We start from the raw sequence: 21,446 nt of genomic DNA, 5'->3' as shown, positions 1-21,446 counted from the left end.
CAAGACCGCTTTTTGCGACTTTTGAAACAGAATTATTGTCACTTGGGCGTCTTTCTGCCATCCTCGCCACTTGGGAGTGGTGGGGGCATCAACCCTGATAAATGAACTAACGATCACGTGTGGAAATAAGTAAATGCTGGCGAAAAACGACTCCAGTCAAAGGCCAGGGTCATTTTACCACCAAGGGAACGGAGGCGCATATCTCGTCATAAATTAGGTGCATCCTTCAGCAGCACAGGGGGATCAAAGAGCGGCTCGTCATGTAACTGATAAATCAGCCAGGCCCCATCCATGAAGAGCTGAGGGCAGCGTCGAAACTGTATTTGTGCAAAAGGAGTTGAAAAATTGGCAAACCCGCGGTTTGCGATTTTCTACTCTACTTTTCTGGTATGAGGGGGTTGATACTATTCCTCTTTGTACGCGGCGTGTGTTATATTTCACTATAGACTTTAAAGGGGTTCTCCGGAATTTTTATGACCTATCTTCAGGATAGGTCATCAATATCAGATCGACACCCGGCACCCCCGCCGATCAGCTGTACGGGGAGACAGCGCGCGCAGTGTGCCGTCTCCCTTCTCTCTTCCTCCCTGCTGCTGCTGTCCCATAGACATACAGCAGCGAGCAGGAAGGCAGACGGTACGTGCGCACTGCGCGCGCTGATCGATGGGTCTGTCCCCCGCCGATCTGATATTGATGACCTATCCTGAGGATAGGTCATCAATCTTAAAAAGCCCAGAGAACCCCTTTAACAATGGCTGCAGTGTTTTTACAAAACTAAAGGCGGGTTCACACGTCCATAAAATGGGTCCGCATCCGTTCCGCAACTTTGCAAAACAGGTGCAGACCCATTCATTTTCAATGCGGATCCGCACTTCCACATCCGTGCTTCCGTTTCCGCAAAAAAATAGAACATGTCCTATTCTTGTCCACAATTGCAGACAAGATTAGGGTCCATTCACACATCCGTAAGTGTTTTGCGGATCCGCAAAAAAATGAAACATGTCCTACTCTTGTCCGCATCTGCAGACAAGATTAGGGTCCATTCACACGTCCGTAAGGCCTCTTTCACACTACCGTATGGCTATTTCAGTGTTTTGCGGTCTGTTTTTCACGGATCCGTTGTTCCATTTTTTTGTTTCCGTTCCGTTTTTCCATATGGCATATACAGTATACAGTATTTACATAGAAAAAATTGGGCTGGGCGTAACATTTTCAATAGATGGTTCCGCAAAAATGGAACGGATACGGAAGACATACGGATGCATTGCCGTATGTGTTTCCGTTTTTTTGTGGACCCATTGACTTGAATGGAGCCGCGGAACGTGATTTGTGGGCAATAGAACATGTTCTATCTTTTTCTCGGAACGGAAATACGGAAACAGAATGCACACGGAGTACATTCCGTTTTTTTTTGCGGAACCATTGAAATGAATGGTTCCGTATACGGAACGCAAAACAAAAAAGAAGCCTAAGTGTTTTGCGATCCGCAAAACACGGACACCGGCAATGTGCATTCCTCAATTTGCGGATCGCACATCGCCGGCACTATAATAGAAAATGCCTAATCTTGTCCGCAATTGCGGACAAGAATAGGACATGTTCTATTTTTTTGTGGAAATGGAAACACGGATGCGGAAGTGCGGATCTGCAAATGCGGATCCACAAATGCGGATGCGGACAGCACATTCCAGCCCCATTGAAATTTAATGGGTCTGCACCCATTTTGTGGACGAGTGAATGGACCCTTAGGCATTTTCTATTATAGTGCCGGAGATGTGCGCTCCGCAAATTGCGGAATGCACATTGCCAGTGTCCGTGTTTTGCGGATCCGCAAAACACTTACGGAAGTGTGAATGGACCCTAAGGCTGCATTCACACGTCCGTGCTGTGTTTTACGGACCCGCAAATTGCAGAACCGCAACACACCCGGCCGGCACCCCCTATAGAAATGCCTATTCTTGGCCGCAGCTGCGGACAAGAATAGGACATGCTCTATCTTTTTGCGGAGCTGCGGACCTGAAGATCGGGGCCGCGCACCGCAAATGCGGATGCGAACAGCACACTGTGTGCTGTCCGCATCCATTCCGTCCCCATAGAGAATGAATGGGTCCGCACCCGTTCCGCAAAATTGCGGAACGGATGGGGACCCATTTTGCGGACGTGTGAATGGAGCCTAACACTGCACAATATTACAGCCGACTGTCAGCAAGGAAGCGTTCTCCTTCCGGACAGTCGGCTGCTCGCTCAGTGAAGGAGACCGTGTATTCACGTGCAGCGATCTCCTCCACAGTAAGAGGACGAGGGGTGGCTATAGGGATCCCTCATCTCTATACAGAATCACGGTTTGGACCACACAATCTGCTAGGTGGCGCCCGCACGAATGACAGGATCACCCGATGAACACTCGTTTCGCTCGTTTATCGGGTGATCGGTGGCACCTTTACGCAGGCAGATCGTCAGGAACGAGCTCTCGCAGGAACGGTTTTTCCCAATAATCTGCCGGATAATTGGCTTGTGTAAATCCAGCTTACAAGAGTGCCATGAGAGGGCAAAAAGTCGCACATTTTTGTGCAAATACGGACTTGCACAAAAATATGTGATTTTTCTATGCCAGAGAATTTAAAGCGGACCTGTCATCACAAAATACAACGCAATCTGAAAGCACCAGGAGGAGCCGAGCGGATACATCGTTTTGTGGGAAAAGATTCAGTAAAACCTATAATTTATACATTTATATCTCTGCTTTCTCCACCTCCTGTGAACGGCTATCGGTACAGGGGGAGGGGCTATCAGTGATTGACAGCTATCAGTACAGGGGGAGGGGCTATCAGTGACTGACAGCTATCAGTACAGGAGGGAGGGGCTATCAGTGACTGACAGCTATCGGTACAGGGGGAGGGGCTATCAGTGACTGACAGCTATCGGTACAGGGGGAGGGGCTATCAGTGACTGACAGCTATCGGTACAGGGGGAGGGGCTATCAGTGACTGACAGCTATCGGTACAGGGGGAGGGGCTATCAGTGACTGACAGCACTGTGTGTATAAGGGTACCCTCACACTGGCGTTATTCTTTTCCGGCATACAGTTCCGTCCTAGGGGCTCAATACTGGAAAAGAACTGATCAGTTTTATCCCCATGCATTCTGAATGGGGAGCAATCCGTTCAGGAAGCATCAGGATGTCTTCAGTTCAGTCGCTGAGCAGCGTTTTGGATGCAGGAAATACCGCAGCATGCTGCGGTATTATCTCCGTCCAAAATTCCGGATCAGTTGCCGGAGTGCCGGATCCAGCATTAATTTACATTAAAATGTATTAGTGCCGGATCCGGCATTTAAAATACCGCAATGCCGGATCCGTCCTTCCGGTCTGCGCATGCGTAGACCGGTAAAAATGTGAAAAAGATAGAACCGGATCCGTTTGTCCATATGACTAACGGAGAGATGGATCCGTTCTTGCAATGTATTTGTGAGACGGATCCGGCTGTCCGTTTGCATGCAGATTGCCGGATCCGGCAGGCAGTTCTGACGACGGAACTGCTTGCCGGATTACTCTGCCGCAAGTGTGAAAGTACCCTAAATCAGTGCTTCTCAAATAGTGGGGCGCGCCCCCCAGGGGGGGCGCCAGGCTCCGTAAAGGGGGGCTCGTTCAGGGCCGGCCTTTGGGGTGTGCGGCCGCACAGGGCGCCATAGCAACAGGGGCGCCGGGCGGCCGACAGCTCGCAGTGTAATATGCGGCAGGGAGATGAGCGCTTCCATTGTGGAAGCGCTCATCTCCCGTCTGATCAGAGGCCAGCGCAGGCGCTGGACGCGATGTACGGAGCAGGGGCTGGGGGCCGTCAATAGCGGTGGGGCGGTGCGGTCACTGTACTATAGCCCCACCGCTCCCTCCGGTATATTAATATAAAATGTATTATTGAATAAAAAGTTATTAAACATGCCCCCCTCACTCCTAATAGTACCGTATATCCGAATTTCTTCTGTATAATGCCGGCAGGCAGGCCGGGCGGGCGGCGCGTCCCTCAGTGATGTCACGTGCCTGCGTCACCTGCTTTATGAATGAAGCAGGCGGCGCAGACAAGTGACGTCACTGAGGGACGCGCCGGCCGCCCGGCCCGCCTGCCGGCATTATACAGAAGAAATTCGGATATACGGTACTATTAGGAGTGAGGGGGGCATGTTTAATAGCTTTAAAGGGCGGCGGCGGGCACACGGAATCTGTGGATGGCACAGTTAAGGGGTGGGGGTCTGTGGATGGCACTGTTATGGCCTGGGGGGGCACTGTGGATGGCACTGTTATGGGGTGGGGGGTCTGTGGATTGGCACATATATAACAGTGCCAGCCACAGATCCCCCCCATAAGTGTCCGTCATCCACAGATCCCCCATAAGTGTCCGTCATCCACAGATCCCCCCATAAGTGTCCGTCATCCACAGATCCCCCCATAAGTGTCCGTCATCCACAGATCCCCCCATAAGTGTCCGTCATCCACAGATCCCCCCATAAGTGTCCGTCATCCACAGATCCCCCCATAAGTGTCCGTCATCCACAGATCCCCCCATAAGTGTCCGTCATCCACAGATCCCCCCATAAGTGTCCGTCATCCACAGATCCCCCCATAAGTGTCCGTCATCCACAGATCCCCCCCATAAGTGTCCGTCATCCACAGATCCCCCCATAAGTGTCCGTCATCCACAGATCCCCCCATAAGTGTCCGTCATCCACAGATCCCCCCCATAAGTGTCCGTCATCCACAGATCCCCCCATAAGTGTCCGTCATCCACAGATCCCCCCATAAGTGTCCGTCATCCACAGATCCCCCCATAAGTGTCCGTCATCCACAGATCCCCCCATAAGTGTCCGTCATCCACAGATCCCCCCATATGTGTTGTCATCCACAGATCCCCCCATAAGTGTCCGTCATCCACAGATCCCCCCATAAGTGTCCGTCATCCACAGATCCCCCCATAAGTGTCCGTCATCCACAGATCCCCCCATAAGTGTCCGTCATCCACAGATCCCCCCATAAGTGTCCGTCATCCACAGATCCCCCCATAAGTGTCCGTCATCCACAGATCCCCCCATAAGTGTCCGTCATCCACAGATCCCCCCATAAGTGTCCGTCATCCACAGATCCCCCCATAAGTGTCCGTCATCCACAGATCCCCCCATAAGTGTCCGTCATCCACAGATCCCCCCATAAGTGTCCGTCATCCACAGATCCCCCCATAAGTGTCCGTCATCCACAGATCCCCCCATAAGTGTCCGTCATCCACAGATCCCCCCATAAGTGTCCGTCATCCACAGATCCCCCCATAAGTGTCCGTCATCCACAGATCCCCCCATAAGTGTCCGTCATCCACAGATCCCCCCATAAGTGTCCGTCATCCACAGATCCCCCCATAAGTGTCCGTCATCCACAGATCCCCCCATAAGTGTCCGTCATCCACAGATCCCCCCATAAGTGTCCGTCATCCACAGATCCCCCCATAAGTGTCCGTCATCCACAGATCCCCCCATAAGTGTCCGTCATCCACAGATCCCCCCATAAGTGTCCGTCATCCACAGATCCCCCCATAAGTGTCCGTCATCCACAGATCCCCCCATAAGTGTCCGTCATCCACAGATCCCCCCATAAGTGTCCGTCATCCACAGATCCCCCCATAAGTGTCCGTCATCCACAGATCCCCCCATAAGTGTGTGTCCGATCCACATTTCTTTCTTTTTATATTCTCTTATACGTTAATAAGGATACAGTGTTATGCAGAGGTGTACTTATAACAATTTTATAGACAAATGATACTATTTACAGTCGCGCGGGGGGCGCGAAATGTTTTCTTCTTCCTAGGGGGGGGGGGGCATGACAGAAAATAATTGAGAAGCACTGCCCTAAGGGCTCATGCACACAAACTCATTTTCTTTCCGTGTCCGTTCCATTTTTTTGCGGAACCATTCACTTCAATGGGTCCCCCAAAAAAATAACGGAAACAACTCTGTGCGCATTCCGTGTCCGCATGGCCGTTCCGCAAATAAGATAGAATGTGTCCTATATTGTCTGTTTTGCAGACATGGATAGGGATTGTTACATTGGATCCACCCAAAAAAGTATGCAGAATGGATGTCAGGCCTCCTGCACACGAACGTGTGCGCCCCGTGGTCGTGCTGCGGGCCGCAATGCACGAGCACAGTCCGTGGGGCAGCCGCAGCGGATCGCAGACCCATTCACTTTAATGCGTCCATGATCCGGCCGGCCGCAAAAAGATAGGACATGGAGTGCTTCCATAGGGTTCCGTTCCGCACCATTCCACATCTCCGGATTTGTGAACCCATTGAAGTGAATGGGTCCGCATCTGTGATGCAGAATGCCCACGGAACGGCACCAGTGTATTGCGGATCCGCAATACGGCAACGGGGCACACACGTTTGTGTGCAAGAGGCCTCACACAGACATCATCCGTATTTTTTGCGGATTCGTGCTTTGTGGATCGCAAACTACATACGGTCGTGTGCATGAGCCCTAAGGGATCCATTGTAACAATGCCTGTCCTCGTCTGCAAAACGGACAAGAATAGGACGTGTTCTATTTTATTTTATTTTTTTGCGGAACGGACATGGAATACATACAGAGTAATTTCCGTTTTTTTCAAGCTCCATTGAAGTGAATGGTTCCGCATAAGGACCTGTAAAAAAAACGGAATAAGGACAGACATTGTTACGATGGATCCGCAAAAAAAACGCAACATGGACGTCACCCTTTTTTTTTTCAAGGATCCTCGTTTTGCAGGCTGTATGCAGAACCATTTACCTCAATGGGACCACAAAAAAATGGAAATGACTCGATTGTGCGTTTCGCATAAAAATAATGTCCTATTATTGTCCGCATTACGTTCTATTAAGGGCTCATGCACACGACCATATGTACTTTGGGGTTCGCAAAAAATATGGATGACGTCCGTGTGCATTCTGTATTTTGCGGAACGGCTGGCCCCTAATAGAACGGTCCTATCCTTGTCCGTTATGTAGACAGGAATAGGACATGTTCTATATTTTTGCGCAACGGACATGCAGACATACGGAAATGGAATGAACACTGAGTAATTTCTGTTGTTTTTTTTGCGGACCCATTGAAATGAATGGTTATGCATAAGGTCCGCAAAAAAAACTGAAGAAAATACGTCTCTGTGCATGAGCCCTAAGGGACGGCAGCTGGTCCCAGCGGTAGGATAACTTAATGTAAGGCCTCATGCACACGGCCATTGTTTTGGTCCGCAGTTTTGGCGGCTTGGATGCGGATCCATTCACTTCAATGGGGCCACAAAAGATGCGGACAGCATTACGTGTGCTGTTCGCATCCGTTGCTCCGTTCCATGGCCCCGCAAAAAAAATATAACCTGTCCTATTCTTGTCCGTTTTGCGGACAAGAATAGGCAGTTATATCAATGGCTGTCCGTGCCGTTCCGCAAATTGCAGAACGCACACGGACGCCATCCGTGTTTTGCGGATCCAGAATTTGCGGACTGCAAAACACACAACGGTCGTGTGCATGAGGCCTAACCGGAATACCCCTTTAATAAATTCATCCTGTGTGTGAATCCATGAATTGTAGTCGTCGTCCAGGAATTTCCTTCACATAAGGCCTCATGCACACGACCGTTTTTTCCGGACCGCATCCGAGCCGCAGTTTTTGCGGCTCGGGTGCGGACCCATTCACTTCAACGGCGCCGCAAAAGATGCAGACAGCAATCCGTGTGATGTCCGCATCCGTTGCACCGTTCCGTGGCCCCGCAAACAAAAATATAGCATGTCCTATTCTTGTCCGTTTTGCGGACAAGAATAGGCATGTCTACAATGGGCCGCCCGTTCCGCAAATTGCTCAAGGCACAGGGGCATCTTCCGGTTTTTGCAGATCCGCGATTTGCGGACCGCAAAAAATGGCACGGTCATGTGCATGTAGCCTAACCCAAACTACGGTAAAATACCTGAAGACTGTTCTACTGGTTTGGGGGGTCTTCGGGGTCTGACGCCCTTAGGGCTCATGCACACAAATCTTTTGTGTCCGTTTAGTTTTTTTACGGACCGTATGTGGAACCATTCATTTCAATGGGTCCGCAAAAAAAACGGAAGTTACTCCATGTCCGTTCCGCAGAAATATAGAACATGTCCTATTCTTGTCCGCATCACAGACAAGGATAGGACTGCAAAATGCAGAATGTACACGGACGTCATCCGTATTTTTTGAGGATCGCAAAATACATACGGTCATGTGCATGTGCTCCTAAATTCATACACTGATGGCTAAATACCTGGAAAACCCAGGGGACCAATAGCAGCAGCACACACTGCAGTACTCAGCACTGCCGGCAGAGGGCGCCACTAAAATACGTTTAGCACCAGCTTATGCTGATCCTGATCTAAAGGGGTCAAAAGGGAACTGACAGAAACGTAGCCATGTTTGCTATTGGGTAAAAACCGTCCAACAATTCACTACTCTTTACAGCAGATTGGTCTGCATGACAATCTCCCTATACACGGACCAACTTCTCTACAGACCAATCACAAGGCGGCAATAAGTCACATGACACGGAGAGGAAAGGGCGGGCAGGAGAAGGTCACCTGGTCCGGCGGGCGGGTAGTGACGTCGGCTGGCCACGCCCCCTGTTGTCGTCCATTCATTCGGCGCGTGTGAACCGGGAAAAAGATGGTGGAGAAAGAGGAGGCGGTGATCAGTGAGGAGGAGGCCGCGCAGTATGACCGGCAGATCCGCCTCTGGGGGCTGGAGGCTCAGAGGAGGTGATTCTGATAGTGGACCTATGGATGTGTGGTGTAGTGCATGGTGTGCTGCCCTGGAGGTGCGGTGCATGGTGTGCTGCCCTGTGGTGCGGTGCATGGTGTGCTGCCCTGTGGTGCGGTGCATGGTGTGCTGCCCTGGAGGTGCGGTGCATGGTGTGCTGCCCTGTGGTGCGGTGCATGGTGTGCTGCCCTGAGGTGCGGTGCATGGTGTGCTGCCCTGGAGGTGCGGTGCATGGTGTGCTGCCCTGGAGGTGCGGTGCATGGTGTGCTGCCCTGGAGGTGCGGTGCATGGTGTGCTGCCCTGGAGGTGCGGTGCATGGTGTGCTGCCCTGAGGTGCGGTGCATGGTGTGCTGCCCTGAGGTGCGGTGCATGGTGTGCTGCCCTGAGGTGCGGTGCATGGTGTGCTGCCCTGAGGTGCGGTGCATGGTGTGCTGCCCTGAGGTGCGGTGCATGGTGTGCTGCCCGAGGTGCGGTGCATGGTGTGCTGCCCCGAGGTGCGGTGCATGGTGTGCTGCCCCGAGGTGCGGTGCATGGTGTGCTGCCCCGAGGTGCGGTGCATGGTGTGCTGCCCCGAGGTGCGGTGCATGGTGTGCTGCCCCGAGGTGCGGTGCATGGTGTGCTGCCCCGAGGTGCGGTGCATGGTGTGCTGCCCCGAGGTGCGGTGCATGGTGTGCTGCCCCGAGGTGCGGTGCATGGTGTGCTGCCCCGAGGTGCGGTGCATGGTGTGCTGCCCCGAGGTGCGGTGCATGGTGTGCTGCCCCGAGGTGCGGTGCATGGTGTGCTGCCCCGAGGTGCGGTGCATGGTGTGCTGCCCCGAGGTGCGGTGCATGGTGTGCTGCCCCGAGGTGCGGTGCATGGTGTGCTGCCCCGAGGTGCGGTGCATGGTGTGCTGCCCCGAGGTGCGGTGCATGGTGTGCTGCCCCGTGGTGCGGTGCATGGTGTGCTGCCCCGTGGTGCATGGTGTGGTGCGGTGCATGGTGTGCTGCCCCGTGGTGCGGTGCATGGTGTGCTGCCCCGTGGTGCGGTGCATGGTGTGCTGCCCCGTGGTGCGGTGCATGGTGTGCTGCCCCGTGGTGCGGTGCATGGTGTGCTGCCCCGTGGTGCGGTGCATGGTGTGCTGCCCCGTGGTGCGGTGCATGGTGTGCTGCCCCGTGGTGCGCGGTGCCCTGGTGCGCGGTGCCCTGGTGCGCAGCGTGCTGCCCCGAGGCCTTTCACACTTAAACTTCCCTGCGCGAGTGCAAAGTGTTTTAATGCGTCTTCACAGAAGTTCGGGTTTGGGATCGGTGTTGTGTAAATTTTATTATTTTCTCTTATAACATGGTTATAAGCGAAAATAATAGCTTTCCTAATACAGAATGCAAAGTAAGTTAGGGATGGAGGGGTTAAAAATAAAATTAAAAAATTTAACTGACCTCATCCACTTGTTCGCGCAGCCCGGCTTGTCTTCTTTCTTCTTCTTTAAGGACCTTTGGTGACGTCACTGCGCTCATCACATGGTGATGGATCATGTGATGAGCGCAGTGACGTCACCAAAGGTCCTTTTCTCCCAGGTCCTCAAAAAAGAAGACAGAAGAGAAGTCGGGCTGCGCGAACAAGTGGATGAGGTCAGTTAAATTTTTTAATTTTATTTTTAACCCCTCCATCCCTAATTTACTATGCATTCTGTATTAAGAATGCTATTATTTTCCCTTATAACCATGTTATGAGGGAAAATAATAATGATCGGGTCCCCACCCCAATCGTCTCCTAGCAACCATACGTGAAAATCGCACCACATCTGCACTTGCTTGTGGACGCTTGCGATTTTCACGCAGCCCCATTCACTTCTATGGGGCCTGCGTTGCGTGAAAAACACACAATATAGAACATGCTGCGATTTTCACGCAACGCACAAGTGATGCGTGAAAACCACCGCTCGTGTGCACAGTCCCATAGAAATGAACGGGTCCGGATTCAGTGCGGGTGCAATGCGTTCACCTCACACATTGCCCCCTTGCGGAAATCTCGCCCGTGTGAAAGGGGCCTAAGAGTGACCAAATAATGGAGAGATCTGCTCCTGTTCTGTGTTTTTGACTCACAATCGCTGATCAAACACTGAATGTGTGAAATGGGGCTAAAACGATTACTCGATTGAATCGAGTAATTTAACACAAAAAAATCCACAATGCTAATTGTTTGCATCGAGGATTCGTTTGTGTCATGTGACCACGGAGCGGGAGTGAAGCGCTTGCTATTACTTACCGCTCCGTGGTCACCCGCCGGCCTGTACCGCGCTGCACTGGAATCTGACACATCGTCAGGTCATAGTGCATGGACATGGAGGAGCTGATTTGGTGGCACTGGGGGACATGGAGGAGCTGATTTGGTGGCACTGGGGGACATGGAGGAGCTGATTTGGTGGCACTGGGGGACATGGAGGAGCTGATTTGGTGGCACTGGGGGACACGGAGGAGCTGATCTGGTGGCACTGGGGGACACGGAGGAGCTGATCTGGTGGCACTGGGGGACATGGCGGGGCTGATCTGGGGGACATGGCGGGGCTGATCTGGGGGACATGGCGGGGCTGATCTGGTGGACATGGCGGGGCTGATCTGGTGGCACTGGGGGACATGGCGGGGCTGATCTGGTGGCACTGGGGGACATGGCGGGGCTGATCTGGTGGCATGGGGGGACATGGCGGGGCTGATCTGGTGGCACTAAGATAGTGGGGGACATGGCAATGGATCGCATGAAGGCGCTGATGGCACTGGGGTGGGGGAGAGCTGAAGGCACTGGGAGAATTGATGCACTTAGGCTGATCGCACGTGGGGAACGAAGGGTGTTGGGGACTGATTGCAGGGGGTCTGGTGAGTTTTTATAAAGGAAAACAGTCTATTTATTTGATTAATTGTAAAATAATCGTTTACTGCAGCCCTAGTGTGAAAGCAGCTCTTAATATTGGCAGGCAGGGATTTTATAAAAAAAATACTTTGCCTGTCGCCAGTGCTCCGTTGCCTGCACTTGTCACCATTGAGACCAGTGATTGGCCGGCAGTGGTGACGCCTCCTCCGGTCCAGCAGGGATTAGAGGCAGAGGAGAAAAGAGCTGGACACTGGACCGGAGTGCCGATGATGGGTGAGACATTTCTGACACTGCATCTCAAGCCCATTCGCTTGCTTCTGGGAAAGGAGACCCCTGTTTTTATTTTTACACTAATCTCAGAGCCCCCCTTTAAAAGTGTAGTGTGGTAGAGGGCAAATGGTATGGTTGGGGCTCTAGATAAATGAGGAGCAGAAGACTGACCAGAGAAAATCCACCGGGAATCGGATGCTTCTTGATTCCCTCAATGCCGGATTAAAGGGATTTTCTTGTACGTGAAGCCATAATCTGGAATTAGGCAGGCAAAGACTTGCTGTCCTGTAGGAGTGGTATCCGTAGTCGTAGTCAGGCTAAACCCTTGTGTCTTCTCCTCTGCAGGCTCAGAACATCTAAGGTCCTCCTGGTGGGGCTGCGGGGACTGGGCGCTGAAGTGGCCAAGAATCTCATCCTGGCAGGAGTGAAGGGACTGACCATGATGGATCATCAGAAGGTGGGAGAAGAAGCCTACAGTTATGAGATGTGATTTATTACGGCGGCCAGACAAAATGAGCCTATGCTTAATCCCTTCTCTTGTAAAGGGGGGGGGGGGGTTCACATTTCACGAGGCTCTACTTGTATTTTCGGGGAAGCCCTGATGAGCACTGTGGCACTGTGGCCTCCTTGCAGCTCACCATGCATAGCGCCGTCCAATGGATAGTGGCCATGATTGGTATTGCAGCTCAACCCCATTCACTTGAATGGGACTCGGCTGCGCCCAGGCCACGTGACCAATGAATGTGACATCACCGGCCTAGTAAGAGGCCGCGACACTCGTGGACCTCTGTGGCATGCAGCTGATTGATGGAGCTGTTGGGAGTCGGACCCCCGCCAATCTCATATTGATGGTCTATCCTAAGAATAGGCCATCAATATGAAAATCCCAGAAAATCACTTTAAATAGATTTTTCACCTGTATGGCTTTTTTTTAACTGGAACTCTGCTTGCTGTCAGTGAATTTCTGCTGAACCCAGTGATCTCCTGATTTTGCTGGTGGCTGCACATCTGGAAGTGATGTATTACATGGCAACCAGTGAAATGTATGGACAGCTGCGTAGAATACATACCATACCACAGACCTACGCCTGTCACCCAGTTAAGCTAGTACTCTCTGCACTGATGAGGGGCAATCACCCCAATCTCAGCTGCCTGCAGATCAGGTGCTGGCTTAAAGGGGTTATCCAACCCCTATAATGACCCCCCAGAATGCCAGGGCCCCTCGTCTAGAGCATACTTGCCTGCAGCCTGGCACCCTCGTCCCTACGGATCCCTGCACGGCCACCGCTGCACCTTCCCGTCGAACAGATAAAAACATCCGACGACGGGGGGAGCAGCCAATAGCAGGCCACGATGGTGACCACCCTTCCTAGTGTCACCTGCGATGCCAGGGAGGCTGGTTACCGTCGCAGCCTGCTATTGGCTGCCCCCACGTTGCCGGATGTTTTGATCAGAGCAACGGGCAGATGCATTGGCGTCCATTCAGGGATCCAGAGAGATGCGGGTGCCGGGGAGCAAGTAAGTATGCTCTAGAGGAGGGGCCCGGGCATTCTGGGGGTGCATATCCTCTTCCCAGAATTCCTGGCCTATAAGACTCCTCACGCTGTTTACGTGCTCTCCATAAGGAGAAATGGTATTCCCCTGAAATGTAACGCACACAGAAACATCGGTGGTAAACAATCCTGACCAATCCCGTTATATAGCTGACGACTGCTCAGGAGGATTACCTGGCCTTATCATTGGCTGCATTGTCCTGTCTCCAGTTCTGGGCATAGTGTGTTCTTTACATCTGCCACAAGGGGGCCCTCTTAGCTTTCCAGTTCTAGTAGAAGACCATCAGCTGCTGCCCAAAATATTACATTATTGCATAATCAGCATTTCCCTAATATCTGGTAATTAATGGAACCCCTCCCAACAGCAGCTCCAAAAATAGGGCAGGAGAGGAAACGTCAAATTCCCTGTGGCTTCCTGCGCTTTTAGGATTTCGTAGAATGCATCCCATAGGCAAAAATTCCCTCCGCTTTTTTTTTTGCTAGAAACATATTTTTGAAGTTATTTCTTCATATACTATATATAACCTCGACAATCACCTGATGCATTGAAAAATGGCGTCCATGCTGCTAGCTCGCTCTTATAGAAATTAGGTTAGGGTTAACCCTAATAGGCAGATGGAACAAACTTTTATTGGAGCGTGGAGGGAGTTTGAGATCATCTTTAAAAGGAGAAAAAGTTATTTCTCTTTTTTTTTTATTATTATTTTTTCTCCTTAAAGAGGACCTTTCATGTTTGTTTGTTTGTTTTTTATTCTAGATAAATACAGTGCCTTTACTTGCGGGGTACCCCCTGCTGATGCTGCAGCCACCCTGCCTTTTTTTTTTTTTAAATATCGCTCCTGCGCCCCACGCTGCCCCCTATAGTTTTCCCACTCAGTATGTTAATACTGAGCATCGGTACAGGGAGGAGGAGACCCCAGGGTTTCTCAGTGGGCGTCTCCTCCCTGACGGAGAGCGTCACAGCCAGGGAGAAGGAGACGCCTATTGAGAAACCCTGGGGTCTCCTCCTCCCTGTACCGATGCTCAGTATTAACATACTTTGCGGGAAAACTACAGTGGGGCATAGGAGCGATATTTTAAAACAAACTGTCGGTGGCAGCATCTGCGGGGGGTACCATGCAAGTAAAGGTATTTATCTAGAATTTAAAAAAAAAACATTAAAGGTCCTCTTTAAGGTACCACGTTGCCTGAGGAAAATGAACTTTACTGCCCTCTAGACTTTCATTACTTTATTGTACTTTTACTATACAATTCTTACAGTAGGAACTAGTGGGGTCATTTATCAAGCTGGTGTAAAGTAGAACTGGTTTAGTTGCCCATAGCAACCATCAGATTCCACCTTTTATTTTCCAAAGTGGAATGGTTTGCTATGGGCAACTAAGCTAGTTCTACTTTACACCAGTTTGATAAATGACCCCATATATCCCTACCAGTGGCAGCCCTGGGGCTTCTGGCCGCCATAGATGCCCCTGTCATTCTAGGGTGGGGTGCCCCAATAGGGTGACAAAGGGAGCCTTCCTATTGACCATAGCATATAAAGGTTTGAATCTGCGTTCTCGCCGATCCTTGTGGTTGTAACGGGATGCAGGTTGTCCATGACAGCCATTAACCACAAGTTGTTATTTTAGGTATGTGAGGAGGACTCCCGCGCTCAGTTCCTGATCCCAACTGGATCTCTTGGTCGCAACAGAGCAGAAGCCTCCCTGGTGCGGGCGCAGAATCTCAATCCGATGGTAGAGGTGACAGTAAATAAAGACAACATTGAGGAGAAAGAGGAAGACTTCTTTAAGGATTTTGATGCAGTGAGTATCATCGTCTAACCCACTAAAATCCATATTCTGGGCAGTGACTAAAATCATCCACCAGAGTGCTGTTTAAAGGGGTTGCCTGCTTTGGTCAGTCCATTTTTGTTACATCAGCATCCTGATGTTAACTTCATCACTTGATGCCCTTGATTATGGAAGCTCCCTTAATGAACTGTAATCTGCATTGAGAACCGCAAGTGTCTGATGCCACTGCAATGGGAAAGAAAGTCAATGTGCATATTGTAATCCTATTGTTGGGTCCTCTGGAGCTGGCATTAGCACTATGCAGAACTCCAGCGGTAGGGAAACTATGACTTCCAGTATGCACACTTGCTTGGCTGTTCTTGGAACTCGTAGAAGTGAATTAAGCATGCTGGGCGTTGTAGTTGCACCACAGCTGGAGGGCCGCAGGTTGCTGATCCCTGTTCTAGATGAAGAGAGGGTTTCTTTAACAGCTTTTGACTCCAGTGAAAAGGGGTTCTGCACTTTGTTTAAACTGATGATCTATCCTCAGGATAGATCATCCGCATCTGATCGGCGGGGGTCCGACACCTGGGACCCCCGCCAATCAGCTGTTTGAGAAGGCAGCAGCGTTCCAGCAGCGTCGCGGCCTTCTCACTGTTTACCGCTGGCCGGGTGACATCAGGACTAGTATCAACTGGCCTGGGCGGGGCTAAGCTCTATTCAAGGGAACGGAGCTTAGCCCCGCCCAGGCCAGTGATACAAGTCGTGACGTCACTCGGCCAGCGGTAAACAGTGAGAAGGCCGCGGCGCTGCTGCCTTCTCAAACAGCTGATTGGCGGGGGTCCCGGGTGTCGGACCCTGCCGATCAGATGCTGATGATCTATCCAGAGGATAGATCATCAGTTAAAGAAAAGTGCAGAACCCCTTTAATGTTGTAGGTTCATGAACTGTCCTTACTGGGGTTGTCTCGTGATCCATATGCCCAATTGTGCCTCAGCTTACATCTTGTTCATTCCACACTTGACACGTGTGCACCTGGAAAGCTCCCAGCGTGCGTGCAAACAGTGTCTATAGTTCCCCATACTCCCAGGATACGCCAAAAGACTACCCCTCATCAGAATTATATAGAAAGTCCTAATCTACTATGCTTTCCTACGATGAGAGGCACAGTAAATGAAATCTATAATTTTTTTTATATAGTTGGAGTCAATAACGTGTCTATGGAAGACATGGCATCGATGTAGCCAAAAAAAATGTGAAGAGAGGTGTACGGACATGGGTCCTGACAATAGGAACAATCACAGACTACCTAAATCTAGGCAGTGACCACTCTGCTCTGGGGAGTTATATTATATAGTTTATTATATTAGGGCACTGCTCTGAATGTGATTTCCTAAAATCTAGATGTAAGGGTCACACATGTTTATCCCTTAATAGAGGCAATGAAAAGCTCAGTTTGCGATAGGAGGCGCACAATACTTGGGTGCACGTGCGGTCTCTGTGTGCGGGGAGAACAATGGTAGCCGCTCATTGTTATGAGAGGAAGCACCATTTTCCGAGTCCACGCCGTCCGAGTGTTGACAGGGACGGCTGTCTTGATAATAAAAGCTCCCGCTCCCTTTTTCAGCCCTGTGCCAGATTTTTGTGTCTGGGAGGAAGTAGAGCGTAGCAACAGGAAGCTGCCGGGGGGGGGGGGGGGGGGGGGGGGTTATATTTTTTGTATGTGCCCATCTTGATTGTGTCCAGGAGCTCATTGCAGACAGCTTTATATGTATAACCTCACTTAGATTGCGTTACTTATCTTTCAGCATTAGGCCTCATGCACACAAACGTATTTTATTTTTATTTTTTTGTGGACCGTATACGGAACCATTAATTTCAATGGGTCCGCAAAAAAAAACGGAAGGTACTGCGTGTGCATTCCGTTTCCGTTCCGCAAAAAAATAGAACATGTCTTATTTTTGTCCGCATTACGGACAAGGATAGGGCTGTTCTATCCCGGGCCAGCTGTTCAAAATACGGAATGCACACGGATGTCATCCGTATTTTTGGTGGATCCATTTTTTGCGGACCGCAAAATACATACAGTCGTGTGCATGAGGCCTTAGGGTAGGCCTTCAGTCGTGGGGAAATAACCTTTTCAAAGGGTTTTCTGGTTACTTTCCTATTGATGGTCTCTCCTCAGGATAGGTCATCCATATCAGATCGGTGAGGGTCTGACACCCGGCACACACACACACCAATCGGCTGTTCACAGAAGGAGTCGGAAAACATACAGTGGATGGAGCTGGAAGCAGACGGCTCTGTTCACTGTGTAGTGGCCGTGCAGGGGTACTGCAGCTTGGCTCCCATTCTAGTGAACAGGAGCTGAGCTGCAATAGGCTAGAGCAGGGGTCAGCAACCTCCAGCACTCCAGCTGTTGTGAAACTACAATTCCCAGCATGCTCTGTTCATTTCTATGAAAGTTCTGAGAAAAATAGAGGAACTATGCTTTTTGGGAGTTGTAGTTTTACAACAGCTGGAGTTCTGGAGGTGGCCCACCCCTGGGCTGGAGCCAGAAACAAACCAGTGGACAAGAGCCTTCCACCCACTGTATAGTTTTCGGCACCAGTGGCTGCCCCAAATCTGTGGGGCTGTCTGGCCCCCCATCAATCTGATATTGATGACCTATCTTGAATATCTAAGTATTGGACAATCCTTTTAGGCCTCTTTCACACTTGCGTTGTCCAGATACGTCGTGCACTCCATTTGCCGGAGGTGCCCGCCGGATCCGTAACACCGCAAGTGAACTGAAAGCATTTGAAGACGGATCAGTCTTCAAAATGCGTTCAGTGTTACTATGGCACCTAGGACGCTATTAAAGTCCTGGTTGCCGTAGTAGTAGTGGGGAGCGGGGGAGCAGTATACTTACAGTCCGTGCGGCTCCCGGGGCGCTCCAGAATTACGTCAGGGCGCCGCATGCGCATGGATGACGTAATCCATGCGATCACGTCATCCATGCACGTGGGGCGCCCTGACGTCACTCTGAACCGCCCAGGGAGCCGCACAGACGGTAAGTATACTGCTCCCCCGCTCCCCACTACACTTTACCATGGCAAACAGGACTTTAGCGTCCTGGGAGCCATGGTAACCATTCAGAAAAAGCTAAACGTCGGATCCGGTAATGCGCCGAAACGACGTTTAGCTTAAGGCCGGATCCGGATTAATGCCTTTCAATGGGCATTAATTCCGGATCCGGCCTTGCGGCAAGTGTTCAGGATTTTTGCAAAAAGCGCAGCATGCTGCGGTATTTTCTCCGGCCAAAAAACGTTCCGTTCCGGAACTGAAGACATCCTGATGCATCCTGAACGGATTTCTCTCTATTCAGAATGCATGGGGATAATCCTGATCAGGATTCTTCTGGCATAGAGCCCCGACGACGGAACTCTATGCCGGAAGAAAAGAACGCAAGTGTGAAAGAGCCCTTAGCGGGGTATTCCCATCTTGTAAAGTGGTGGCATATCATAGGGACTGACCTCTTGGACCCCTCGGATCCTGAGAATGAAGGATCTGCAGCACTGATTCATCTTTGCAGCCACAACCGTGCTCCAGGATACCCCACTGTGCAGGGAACTGCAGCCGGCGCCATTCACGTGAATAGAGCTGTGCTGCGGTTCCCTGCATAGCAGGTGACTGGACGCCACTGTGCAGCAAAGTGTTCTTAAATACGGCTTATCCTAGCAATATGTCATGACTTGGAGGTGAGAATTCCACTTTGTATGTAAGTTATGGTCACGCCGAGTCCACAGTGGTTTTGCAGTGCAGTTTCCAGTAGCCCAGGACTAGCAGTGGAAAACTTCCAAGTAGTTTATAAAGTCTGGTCTCCAACCACTTCTATGGGGGTGATGGAAATGGAAGAGCCAAGTGCTTGGTTATTTTCGGCAGTCCCAGAGAAACGAATGCAGGGTGGCCAAGCATGCACAGCTGTTCTCCTTTTCGGGCTCTGTTCTATAGATAGGTGCAGGTTCCAGAGGTGGGACCTGCACCTATCAGACATGGGTGGCATATCCTAGTGCTGGGCCAACCCCTTTGAGTAGAGTGTGGAAGGGTGAAGGGGTGATTCCCCTCTGTGGGTCTCCTTCCTACCCCACCAGCCTCTGTTTGCGAGTCTGTCTCTTAGACCGTTTATTACAGATCTCAGCCCTCTCATTGTCTCTTCTGTCTTTCCAGGTATGTCTGACCTGCTGTTCCCGGGACCTTCTAGTGAAGGTGAACCAGATCTGCCACAAAAAGGGCATCAAGTTCTTCATGGGGGATGTTTTTGGCTATCACGGATACATGTTCGCTGACCTTGGAGTGCATGAGTTTGTTGAGTAAGTCTAAGGGACCCTCCGGGCCCCCTGTTCTATGTCTGATTTGCCTGCTTCCCCTGGTGGTTTAGACATCAGTGTACTATAGTCATTCTCTCCATGCTCTGACTTCCTGGTGAGCTGGTGGGGGGGCTTTTGTTTTATACACAGCAGCCAATCAGAGCTGGAGAGGGCAGCAACCAGAACCAATGATGAGACAAGGAGGCGTGTCTTAGACTGCCTCAGACTCCCTATGGGCACTGGAGCTAACCTGTAGTCACGGATCACAGCGTGAGCAGAGCGAAGCGAAAAAGTAGCCAAACATCCAAATCTGAGGGGGAAAAAAAATCAGCAGGTAATCAATACTTCTAGGTACAGACTTGCCCTTCATTTTTCAGTTCCGGACTCGACAGTCATTTTAAGCAGACTCATTGGGGCTCACCTCTGGGTAATAGAAACTTTCATAGTTTACTGTTCATTACCTTTGCAATATAAGGCATCTGTTAACATTTAGTGACAGCAAGCGGAGATCTTGAAATAGAAATAGGAGGTATATTGAAAAATTGGATACCTTTTCATGATAAAGAAAGTTATTCCTGAAACCGGAATTTCCCTTTGTAAATATTCTCGCGTTTATCCTGTACGGGGTACAGCTGGCTTCACACACAGCCTTTTGCAGCATTTTTAACATATTTTTTGCTACTTCAAAGTCTAGAGCAAATTACTGAAAAGTTGTACACTTTTTATTTTTTTTTTTTGTATTTTTGAGGTTTGTCACATTTAAAAAAAAAATAAAAAAAACGCAGTGTGGGTAAATACGGCATTTTTATATCCAGTGAGCTTCTGTCTAGGACCTGGAAAACACCATAATATTATGTGCGTTACAAATGTAATAGAAAATGTGTGAAATCCATGGCGGAAAAATCTGCGTGGAGGAGGCCGAACACTGACCTTTTCTTGCACTGAATTTCGGGGTATAATCAGGGTCTCTCTAAACAGATGGGCCGCCTGCAATGAGATTTCCTTTAGGGAATTAGATTGGAAGCGGAAGATTAACATTCCCTGGAATAACGCCAGCGCCATGTCAGAACATACATGGCCGAGGCTCTGGTGTGGGGTAGTGTCATTAGCACATATTAGTAACACTCCTGATCTGCCAGGGGTTATCCCATGACTAGTATAAAACTGAAAATCAGACATCATATAATACATGACAATCTCTAGAACCAGCCCTGTACCTCGCGTGGATCCAGAGCTAGAACCAGCCCTGTACCTCGCGTGGATCCAGAGCTAGAACCAGCCCTGTACCTCGCGTGGATCCAGAGCTAGAACCAGCCCTGTACCTCGCGTGGATCCAGAGCTAGAACCAGCCCTGTACCTCGCGTGGATCCAGAGCTAGAACCAGCCCTGTACCTCGCGTGGATCCAGAGCTAGAACCAGCCCTGTACCTCGCGTGGATCCAGAGCTAGAACCAGCCCTGTACCTCGCGTGGATCCAGAGCTAGAACCAGCCCTGTACCTCGCGTGGATCCAGAGCTAGAACCAGCCCTGTACCTCGCGTGGATCCAGAGCTAGAACCAGCCCTGTACCTCGCGTGGATCCAGAGCTAGAACCAGCCCTGTACCTCGCGTGGATCCAGAGCTAGAACCAGCCCTGTACCTCGCGTGGATCCAGAGCTAGAACCAGCCCTGTACCTCGCGTGGATCCAGAGCTAGAACCAGCCCTGTACCTCGCGTGGATCCAGAGCTAGAACCAGCCCTGTACCTCGCGTGGATCCAGAGCTAGAACCAGCCCTGTACCTCGCGTGGATCCAGAGATCTCCCCATTCATTGCCCCAAGTGCTTTGCTAGATTCTGTTCAGGGTGGTTTCTCAGGGGCATGTCCTTTCTGCTACAGCTC

General features: G+C 50.7%; 1 protein-coding gene across 1 annotated transcript in view; it reads left to right on the top strand.

The window, feature by feature from the left end:
• The first annotated feature begins 8,626 nt into the window (after positions 1 to 8,626).
• Positions 8,627 to 21,446, top strand: part of SAE1 (SUMO1 activating enzyme subunit 1) — a 45,898-nt gene continuing 33,078 nt past the window's right edge. The window contains exons 1-4 of the mRNA XM_040405439.1: positions 8,627 to 8,786; positions 12,244 to 12,355; positions 15,080 to 15,253; positions 19,430 to 19,572. Coding sequence (XP_040261373.1) covers positions 8,695 to 8,786; positions 12,244 to 12,355; positions 15,080 to 15,253; positions 19,430 to 19,572 — 521 coding nt within the window. The 5' untranslated portion in view covers positions 8,627 to 8,694. The remainder of the gene's footprint in view (positions 8,787 to 12,243; positions 12,356 to 15,079; positions 15,254 to 19,429; positions 19,573 to 21,446) is intronic.

This window comes from Bufo bufo, chromosome 8, assembly GCF_905171765.1.
Source record: "Bufo bufo chromosome 8, aBufBuf1.1, whole genome shotgun sequence".
Taxonomy (NCBI): Eukaryota; Metazoa; Chordata; class Amphibia; order Anura; family Bufonidae; genus Bufo; species Bufo bufo.
Note: the sequence above shows the minus strand (reverse complement) of the source record. Positions and strands in the feature narration are given on the sequence as shown.